The following is a 10,512-nucleotide window of genomic DNA, read 5'->3' on the forward strand; positions in this document are numbered from 1 at the left end:
AATCCGCCTGCCTCTGCCTCCCGAGTGCTGGGATTAAAGGCATGCGCCACCACGCCTGGCGGTGGTGATATTTCAGAACATTCTGCTGGTTCTGCTACAACTTCCCGATAGTGCACATCCTTTCCTGGGCCCCATACCCATGCTGTTGTCTGAGGACCCTGGTGGGTCACTGTGAATATGTCCTTAGAGAATCTTAGTTAGGGTTTTACTGCTGTGAACAGACATCATGACTCAGGCAAATCTTATAAGGACAACATTTAATTGGGGCTGGCTTACAGGTTCAGAGGTTCAGTCCATTGTCATGAAGGTGGGAGCATGGCAGCGTCCAGGCAGGCATGGTGCAGGAGGAGCTGAGAGTTTGCTCCTCCCGAAGGCTGCTAGGAGAAACTGGCTTCCAGGCAGCTAGGATGAGGGCCTTAAAGCCCACACCCACAGTGACACCACTACTCCAACAAGGCCACACCTACTCCAACAGGGCCACACCTTCTAATAGTGCCACTCCCCAAGGCAAGCAGATGTACACCATCACAGGGTTTCTCTGTGTAGCCCTGGCTGCCTTGGAACTCATTATGTAGATCAGGCTGGCCTCGGACTCAGAGATCCTGCTGCCTTTGTCACCTGAGGCGTGTGACACCAACACCTGGCCGGTTGTTTTGAGGTGCTGGCAGTATGACCTTGTGCACACTGGGGTAGTACTCTACCACCCACTTACAGCCTCAGTCCCCCCTCTGGGGCACACAGAGCGTTATCTTCAGGTATCACTATAAGATCTCCTCCAGTCATGTCTTTTTCTTTCATTTTTAGTCTTTTGTTTTTTAATACATCCTTTAAAAAGGTTACTTTTTATAGGTGCACTTATGTGAGTTCTTGTGTGTAACGTGCAGCAGTCTCAAAAGCTAGGAGAGGATGTTGGGAACCTGGAACTGGAGTTGTGTAAGGTTGTAAGCAAACGTGTATGCGGGGAATTGTCGAACTTGGGTCCTGTACAAGAGCATCAAGCACTCTTACCTGCTGAGCCATCTTTCTGGTCCCCGTTCTTTAATAATTCCATACTGTAGACATTATATTTTCATTGGATCTTCCCTAAACTAACCCCTTATTCTTACCGGATAACAACAACATATCCCTATCTCATTCGTGTCCTGTATTTATCTATTTATTTATTTATTTATTTATTTATTTATTTATTTATTTATTTATTTATTTATTTTTTCTCTCACTGTTGGAACTGCCAGGCAGAATCCTGACTGATCTTGTTAGCTTGATCTGCAGGTCCTGTGTGGGTAACCTTGAATGCAGCATTCCGCAGCACTTCTCCAGCCCTTATGTCCTTTCTGCCATTCCTCTGCAGTGTTCCCCGAACCTTGGAGAGGTTGATGTAGATTTAGGGCTGAGCACTCAAAACACAGACTGTCAACACAGTTGAGTCTTTCTGGTGACTGCTGCCACTGTTGAAGAAACTTCTCTGACCAGTTGAGAGTAGCACTAGTATATGCATATAAATGTATGTGATATATATATCTGTATATATGTGTGTGTGTGTGTGTGTGTGTGTGTGTGTGTGTGTGTGTGTGTGTATGAGTTTCATTTAAGAGCCTGCAGTGGCCAGAAAAGGGTGACAGATCCTCTTGAGCTGCAGTCACAAGTGCCATGTGGTTGCTAGGACTGAACCTGCAAGAGCAGTAAATGCTCTTCAAAGCCTTCATCTCCCTACACATGATTAGTTAGCAAAATGGCAGTATTAAATTTTCTCTTAGGGCCTATACCTCCCAAGGTGCAGACATTTGACCAGGTTTTCCATAGCAGGCATGTATTCTTCCTGTGCAGTGGCCTCAAATCTAAGCAGACAGCTGTTGGTTAACCTCGGAACCTTCACGCTGCTGTTACAGCGGTGAGCGCGTCTTGCCTGGCAGGATGCTGTTCTAGTGTTCAGGGCTCACTGCTGGTAGGTGATACCACTGATGGTGACTTCTCCCCGTGGCCTGCAGAGTGCCTTTCAACACTGTGAAACTAGCCATCAGGAAGGAAGTTTGTCCTTCTAGTCAGTTCCAGCTTGCTTTTCTCTATGTCCTACAACCAGAGTATGCTGTGCCTGGATCAGTAAGGTCACTACTGCAGGCTGTCCTGGAGCTCACTCTGAAGACCAGGCTGGCCACTGAATTACAGAGATCTGCCTGCCTCTACCTCCAAAGTGCTGAGATAAAAGTCATGTGCCACCACGCCTGGGCTGGTAGTTTATTCCTTTTTAGTGATTGTTTCCATAGTATTTTAGGCTTTCTTTCAGTGAACACTGTATTGGTGATGTAGGGTTTTTTCCTTTGATTGAGGCAGGGTTTCCCAGTGTAGTCCTGAGACTCTCTCTGTAGACCAGGCCCCCAAGGCCTAGGGTCAACAGTGTGCACCACTTCCACCTGGCTGAAGTGTGTGCTTTATTTAGTAGAGGACTCATCCCGGTGCATTGCGTCCTGCCAGATGTCCATAGTCGCAAGCGTGAGAGGAGCAAGTGCAGGTTCAGGACTCTACTGAAAAGCTGGCTGTGATAGCGCCCACCCATGGTCTAGCCTCGGTTACATAGTGAGTTCACAGTTAGCCAAGGCTATGGGAGACCCATTGCTTTAGTTAGGGTTACTACTGCTATGATGAAACACCATAATCAAAAGCAGGTTGGAGAGGAAAGGGTTTATTTGGTTTACACTTCCACATTCCTGCTCATCACTGGAGTAACTGCAGCAGGGCAGGAACCTAGAGGCAGAGCTGATGCAGAGGCCATGGAGGAGTGCTGCTTACAGGCTTGCTCCCCATGGCTTCCTCAGCCTGTCTTCTTGTAGCATGCAGGATGCCCAGCCTGGTGTCTATGGTCCCTGTTCCATCATCACTAAGAATCATTTAAAAAAAAAAAAAATGGGGCTGGAGAGATGGCTCAGCGGTTAAGAGCGTCAACTGCTCTTCTAAATGTCGTGAGTTCAAATCCCAGCAACCACATGATGGCTCACAACCATCCGTAATGAGATCTGATGCCCTCTTCTGGGGTGTCTGAAGACAGCTACAGTGTACTTATACTTACATATAATAAATAAGTAAATCTTTTTAAAAAAATGATCATTAAGATTTTAAAACAATAAACATGAAGAGCTGGGCAGTGGTGGCACACAACTTTAGTCCCAGGACTTGGGAGGCAGAGGCAGGGGGATCTCTGAGTTTGAGGCCAGCCTGGTCTACATAGTGAGTTCCATGATAGCCAGGGCTACACAGAGAAAGCATATCTTGAAAGACCAAAAAATAAAATAAATCATTAAGAAAATGCCTCCAGGCTTGCCTACAACCCCTGCTTTCGAGGCGGCCTCATCATTGAAGTCTCCTTCTCTTAGATGACTCTACCTTACGTTAAGCTGACATGAAACCGGCCCGCACATTGATTTCCCCCATCTGACTCTCATCATGTGTGTGTTTGTGTGGAGATCAGAGCCACTAGTCTAGTTGCAAAGCCTGTGCCAAGCACAGCCTGTCCCTCCTAGGACAGTTCTCTGTAGCGCATGGCTGGCAGTGTCATCCCTCTTGGCATCTGCTCTGTGGTCAGCGGAAACCTGATCCCATGAGGCCACCAGGCAGGCGCTGCTTCATCATGTCACTTCCCTCCCAGGTCTCCATAGAACATCTGTGTTTGATCGCCTTGGTGCTGAGTCCAAAGCAGACACGACCACAGGGACTAAGGTGAGTATAGCCTGTTGGAGCAGCTCCTGTGGGCAAGTGCTGGTACTCTCTGTGCACACACACACACACACACACACACACACACACACACACATCTGTGTCCCATATGTCCACACTGTCTTCCCAAGTTTTGAACCTGTTTTTCCTTTGGCTCTGGTGAATTTCCTGTTTGCCCTTTGTCTTTCCCCAACTAACTTTTAGCCTAGCCCCAGTCAATTTGGCTGCTAGATTTCTTCCTATAATCTTCTGCCCCCATGTGTCAACTAGGCTCAGCATCTTCTACCATAGCAGCTCCTGTCTGAACCTCCAGCTCTGGGTAGCTGCTCCCCTCTGCAGTGCAGTCAGCTGAATGTATGGTGCGTGTGGTTAGGAGAATACACCACACTCACTCTAACTGACTGTGTGGCCTTCTGTACCTCAGTTCCTGAATTTGTGTAGTGTCGTTTCATAGAGTGGCTGTGGTATATCAGCAAGGAGTGAGACCCCGTGGGGCATGACAAGCTTGGTAGACAACTGTGGCTTCCACTGAGCCTCATGCTCATCAGGGTGGAGACACCTGTCTACCTGTCTCTCACCTCCCAGAATCTTTTTTTTTTTAAAAAAATATTTATTTATTTAATGTAAGTACACTGTAGCTGTCTTCAGACACTCCAGAAGAGAGCATCAGATTTCGTTACGGATGGTTGGGAGCCACCATGGTGTTGCTGGGATTTGAACTCAGGGCCTTTGGAAGAGCAGTCGACGCTCTTAACCGCTGAGCCATCTCACCAGCCCCACCTCCCAGAATCTTACCATGATGGTGGGTCGGAGGACTGGAGGTCCAGCCATTTGAGTGCCTGGAGTGTCGGGGCTCCAGTGTATGCGTTTTTCTCAGCTGTCTTTGGAGGACCTGGCTTCAGAGTTTGGATCTCCGAGACAGCCCCTGGCATCCCTGAGAAGACTTGGATTTTCCCGACTCCCGTCCTCCAGCCTGCTTCTCTCCTTTGCATGCTGGCAGTGTTGGCCCACATCTGCCACTCAGGAGATGAGGCAGGAGGATCTCACATTTGAGAACAGCCTATGCTGTGTAGTAACCCTTGTCTCAAAAGTAAAGGAAAAGAAAACCCGTGAAGACACGCTCTCCTCCACCCACAGGCTCGACTGCCTGCTGAGCTTAGCTTAGGGTTAGTGGACACTGCCTCCTCCTGTGCTGGGATTCCAGGAGGACATGGCCAGGGCTGCCCTGATCATCGTGGCTTCCCCAGCACTTCATCCTAGGCTGAGGTACAGGGCTGAGGATAGTGTCTGAGGCTCATAAACTCTCTGCTAAGCAAGTGGCCAAGGAAGGGGCTGGGCTGGGGCTCAGTGGTAGAGAGAGCACTTTCCAGCTTTGTTGTGTATAAAGCCATGAGTTCTATCTGAGGTGTGAGAAAATGAACAGCTAAAATGACCTGGGGAGCTTGCCAGTACTCCCCCTGCCCTCGGCAGTGCACTCCTGTCTCTGTCTTCACAGAGCCACGGCTCTTCAGCTACCAGGGTTCTCATGGTTGGAGATGTTTCCTTTCTGAGTCCCTTGGCATAGTCAGGTTTTCCTTTTGGTGCCCTAGTCTCTGGTCCCCTTCAGTGGTGCTGTTGCCGTTACATAGGATGTCACTGAACTGTCAGCTGACTTTTTTTTTTTTTTTTTTTTTTTTATTCATTATACGTAAGTACACTGTAGCTATCTTCAGACACTCCAGAAGAGGGCGTCAGATCTCGTTATGGATGGTTGTGAGCCACCATATGGTTGCTGGGATTTGAACTCATGACCTTTGGAAGTGCAGTCGGTGCTCTTACCTGCTGAGCCATCTCACCAGCCCGTCAGCTGACTTCTTAGAGGCCAGCCTAGAGCAGGTAGAGGGAGTAAATGAGCATTGTCTTTTCTCTGCCCTCTACAGCCTACAGGAGTTTTCAGCCGCTTAGGGGCCACCCCAGAGATGGATGAGGATCTGGCCTGGGACAGTGACAATGACAGCAGTAGTAGCTCTGTCCTGCAGTATGCTGGGGTCCTGAAGAAACTAGGACGAGGCCCAACCAAGGCCAGTGCCCAACCGGCACTGACTGTCAAAGCCAAGGCCACAAGCTCTGCAACCACCACAGCTACCACTCCAAAGCTGCGACGCCTGGCACTTCCCTCTCGCCCTGGGCCAGAGAAGAAGCCGGACTCCCTGCCCAAAGTCAGCATCCTTCAGAGACTGGGCAAGGCTGCCGTTGTGTCTGAGGCACAGGACAGCCAGGTCACAAGCACCAAGAGTAAGTCCTCAGCTGAGGTCAAGTTCGCCATTAAGAGGACCCTGGTAGGGCCCCGGGGGAGCAGCTCCAGCGAGAGCCTTGGTGCCCAGATGGACCACGCAGGCACTGTGAGCGTGTTCAAAAGACTGGGCCGAAGGACTTTGTAGCCACATGCAGGGTGGGGTGCAGCAGGGAATGGCAGGCCGGCTCCTGCTTTCATCCCTTCAGTCTTTCTTGAGGGCACACCTGCCCTCCCACGGAGCTCTAGACGGCCCAAAGCTCTGCTCTCCCCAGCGTTCACGCTGGTTCCAAGCACTCGGGGACACAGCCATTTTTCCTGGTTTTGAAGTTCCTGTGGCCTGACCGTGCCTGCTCTGGGACATTCCCTTCTTCCCTGCCCTCTGTCCTCTGTGCAGTAACTGTGGCCTTGGCATAGTCCCCTTTTCTACCTCTTCCTAAAGCCAAGAGTCCTGTTTGTTTCATGCAGTCTACCCCTGATAGCAGCCTCTGCTGCCTTAGGCCCTCCTGTTGTGACTGCCCCGCCACAAAGGAATCACCTGGAGGGTCTCCCTCGGCCTGCCCTGCACCTCCCCTCCTCTCCCTCTCCTCCCCCTTCCCTGCTTGCTGTGCTCTCTCTCCCTCTCTTTCCTCTTTTCATTTCTCTTCTGTTTTCTGTCCCTGTGGCAAGGCCCGACCGTCCGCTGCATCCTGCCTGACCCTCCTGCACCTCTGGCCTCCCAGCGGCCCCCTCGTCGACGGTGGCGGCGAACCTGTAAAGACTGTTAGCTGCTTTCCATTCCCAGGCTGGAGGGACATCCCCAGACCTGGCCTGCAGCCGGGGCACCTCCATTTCCCTGCCCTGACCGTCTTTTTCTTTGATGGGTGGTGGGCAGCAGACACGGGAAGGGGCGGGTGCTGAGGAGCGGTGACTGCTGTTTTAATATACTTTTGTGACTTTGACACTGTTTCCTTCCTTCCCCTTCTTCAGTGGAGTCACAGGTCTGTGGCTCACACAGGTCTTTGTGGCGGTAGGCACTGGTGAAGGACTGGGGCTGAAGGGGATGATAGCGACGGTTCTCGTGGTGAGGCCTTCTCTCCTACAAGCTGCCGTGCCTGTCATTATGGCTTCTCCATCGGTGTCACTATTCTGCCACTCTGCCTGTTGGTAGATTACCTTTATTTTGAGACAGGATCTCACTATGTAGCCCTGGCTTCCCTGGAACTTGCAATGTAGATCAGGCTGGCCTCAAACGCTGAAGAGCCCTGCTTACCTCTGCCTCCCAAGCTCCCAAGTGCTGGGTTAAAGGCTTTCTACCACAGCCAGCTGCTTTCCTTCTTCTTTTTTTGTTTTTTTGAAACCCAAGGTGGCTCAAACTTGCTATATAGTTGAGGAAGACTTAGAACGTCTCTCTTTACAAATAAATTTATTTTGTGTGTATAAATATTTTGTTTCTGTGTATGTATTAGGCACATAAGTGCCTGATGCCCATGGAGACTTGGAAAAAGATGCTGGATACCCTGAGACTGAAGTTAAGTAAGGATAGTTGTGAGACCCTTTGTGGATTCTGGGAATGAAACTTGTGTCCTCTGTAAGCAACAAATGTGCATAACCACTGAGCCCATGCTTTGAGTTTCTAATCCTCTGATCTAGTCCGTGAGATTTCTCACATTAGAGGCCTGGGCCACAACGTCAGGGCTTTATGTGTGCAGGAGACTAGGTCCAGGCCTTATGTGAACATTCTGTTAGCTTCCACCACTCCCACCCCCCTTTTTGAGACTGTGTTACTGTGTCACACAGGTTAGCCTCAAAATCAAGATTCTCTTACCTCTTCCTCTGGAGTGCCACAGTTACAGGTGTTAGCCAGCAGCTGACAGCCCCTTAGATGTCATGACATTGTATTACAGTGTGGTACAGTTGGCCGAGACCACTGCAGGTTCTGAGGTGGCCTCATGGGGTGAACTGAGAATAAGAAGAGGCAAGCTTTTAGAGTTGAGGAGAACATTCTGAGGGAAGGACAGCCACAGGCAAAGACCTTGAGGTGGGGCCATGACCAGGAAGGTGACTGGCTATGCAAAAGGCATGGCTGCTAGATAAGAGAATGAATGGGAAGAAGAGGGTGGCAGTATTTCAGTAACCGTTAGAGTAGAGGTGCCCGGTGTGTTCGGCCACATGTGCGGTCCCAGCACTGGGGAGATTCAGGCTTGAGAATATCTTACTTTGAGATCAGCCTGAAATATATAGCAAGATCTTGCCTCAAAAATGTAAAGATTTAAAAAACAAAACAAAACAGGCTGGAGAGATGGCTCAGGGGTTAAGAGCACTGACTGCTCTTCCAGAGGATCTGAGTTCATTTCCTAGCGGCTCACAACCATCTGCAGTGGGATCTGATGCCCTCCTCTGGTGTGTCTAAAGAGTGACACTGTACTCATATACATAAAAATAAATAAATCTTTAAAAAAACCCAACAATTTCCATTCCCCCCAAAAAAGACATAGTGGTGCACACCTTTCATTTCAGCGGGGCCTGTTGTCAAACGCCTTTAATCCCAGCACTCGGGAGGCAGAAGCAGGTGAATCTCTGAGTTTGAGGCCAGCCTGGTCTACAAAGCAAGTTCCAAGACAGCCATGACTAGAGAACCCTGTCTCAGAGTTGGAGGCTGAGGAAAAGACAAGAGACTGAAGGAACAGCTCAGGGATTAAGATCATCGGCTTCTGTTCCCAGCACCCACATGTGGATCACACCATCTGTAACTAAAGTTCCAGGGCATCTGGTACCCTCTTGTGGCTTATGAGGACACCGGGCATGCACACGGGACATAGACATTCATGTAGACAAAACACACATACACATGTAATATATGTGTATAGATTATATACATTTATACATATAAACAATTTTTTTATGTAAAAGATAAAGGGAGAATTCCAAGTGAACCTTTTTTCCCTTTTCTCATATGTTACATCCTGATCTGTTTCCCCTCCACTCTCTCCAGTTCTACCTTCCCTTTCCCCCAGATCCACTTTCCTCCATTCCCTTTGAAAAAGACAAAAACAAAAACAAAAGATAGGCACCTCAAGGGATATCAGCTGAACATGACATGACCAATTACAGTAAGACAAACAAAAGACAAGTGCTCATGTCAAGGCTGGATGAGGCAACCCAGGCAAAAGAGTCAGAGGCACCCCCTACTCCCGTGGTTAAGGAGCCCCACAGGAACACCTAGCAACATAAACATAAGGTATATGCAGAGGACTTAGCTGAGACCCATATGATATCTGTATCCGTTGCTTCAGTCTCTGAGTCCCTCTGAGCCCTGGTCATTTGATTCTGTGGGCCATGTTCTCGTGGTATTCTCCACCCCTCTGGCTCCTACAATCCTCCCTCCCCCTTATCTGTGGAATCCCTCTGACTGCCTAGTGATTGGCTGTGGGCCTTTGCATCTGCTCACCAGTTGCTGGATGAAGCCTGTCTGATGACAATTGGGCTAAGCACCAATCTGTGACTATAACTATCATTAGGAACTATTTCATTGACCTCCGCCATGCCCCCTCCCCAATTGTGTTTGGTTCTGTCCTCTATCTCTGATGGTTTGATCTTAAAGATCTTCGACCCCTACTCCATGTCACCATTATAGCTTTCTTTTTCTTTCTTTCCTTCCTTCCTTTCTTCTCTTCCCTCCCTCTTTCTTTTCTCTCTCTCTCTCTCTCTCTCTCTCTCTCTCTCTCTTTCTTTCTTTCTTTCTTTCTTTCTTTCTTTCTTTCTTTCTTTCTTGTTGTTTGTTTTTTAAACCAGGTGTCAAGATTCCCAGACCTCGAACTTTCCATGTAAGCAGAGCATGGCTTTGAACTCCTTGATCCTCCACCTACCACCAGAGTGGTTGGGATTATAGGCCTGCCTCCCTCACACCTGAGTTCTGTGATGCTGGACATCATACATCTAGGCATGCATTCTATCAACTAAGCCACAACCCCAGCCCTTCCATTTTGGATCTGAAACCTGGCAAGGGGCCCGGGAAGGCAGCATCCTGGGTAACTGCTTCTGTTACTGCTGTCTCTTTTGTTTTCTTCTTCCTTATTTATGTGTGCATGTCCCCATTGTTGTGGATGAAGAGAGGAATTTCCTCCTGCATTGCTTCCTAACCCCACAGCAGCTACGGCCTCTGTTCGTGGGCTCCTAAAGGAGCATTCCCACTGATGCTAGTCAAGTTTAAGTAGGTAAGTGAGCAAAACCAGCATTCCACAGAATGGAGGGCCAACTGCCACGCCTGCCTCTTGTATTTCACCTTCAAAGTCTGTATCCACCATTTCTCTTACCTTGCCCTGGGTGACTGTCTTCTTAAAAGGTATCTTTATCCAAGATTCAGTCTGTTAGAATTGAATGCAAGAAGAGTTAAAGGATGTAATAGCGTGAGGATGAGAAGTTTATAGGGGAGAAGGGCAATGGTGCTTGGTATGAGGTTCCACCTTGGGGGATAGTGTCTTGGGAGTTGGCCAGAATCTGCTGAGATAGACTTTGTCCTTTGATTAGAGTCCTGTCCTTCTCCTCTGTCA

The 10,512-nt window shown here is 49.0% G+C and overlaps 1 protein-coding gene across 3 annotated transcripts in view; it reads left to right on the forward strand.

The window, feature by feature from the left end:
- The window catches only part of C1H19orf47 (chromosome 1 C19orf47 homolog), a 28,055-nt gene extending 19,616 nt beyond the window's left edge, over window positions 1–8,439 (forward strand). The window contains exons 10-12 of one of the 3 annotated variants that reach the window (XM_029532738.1): window positions 3,641–3,711; window positions 5,628–5,982; window positions 6,650–7,403. In XM_029532738.1, the coding sequence (XP_029388598.1) occupies window positions 3,641–3,711; window positions 5,628–5,982; window positions 6,650–6,747 (524 nt within the window). In that variant the 3' untranslated portion in view covers window positions 6,748–7,403. Of the gene's footprint in view, window positions 1–3,640; window positions 3,712–5,627 lie in introns of all 3 variants that reach the window. The other 2 variants (XM_021202052.2, XM_029532732.1) reach the window with 2 other exon arrangements.
- Window positions 8,440–10,512: the final 2,073 nt, after the last annotated feature.

Source organism: Mus pahari, chromosome 1 (genome assembly GCF_900095145.1).
Source record: "Mus pahari chromosome 1, PAHARI_EIJ_v1.1, whole genome shotgun sequence".
Classification (NCBI taxonomy): domain Eukaryota; kingdom Metazoa; phylum Chordata; class Mammalia; order Rodentia; family Muridae; genus Mus; species Mus pahari.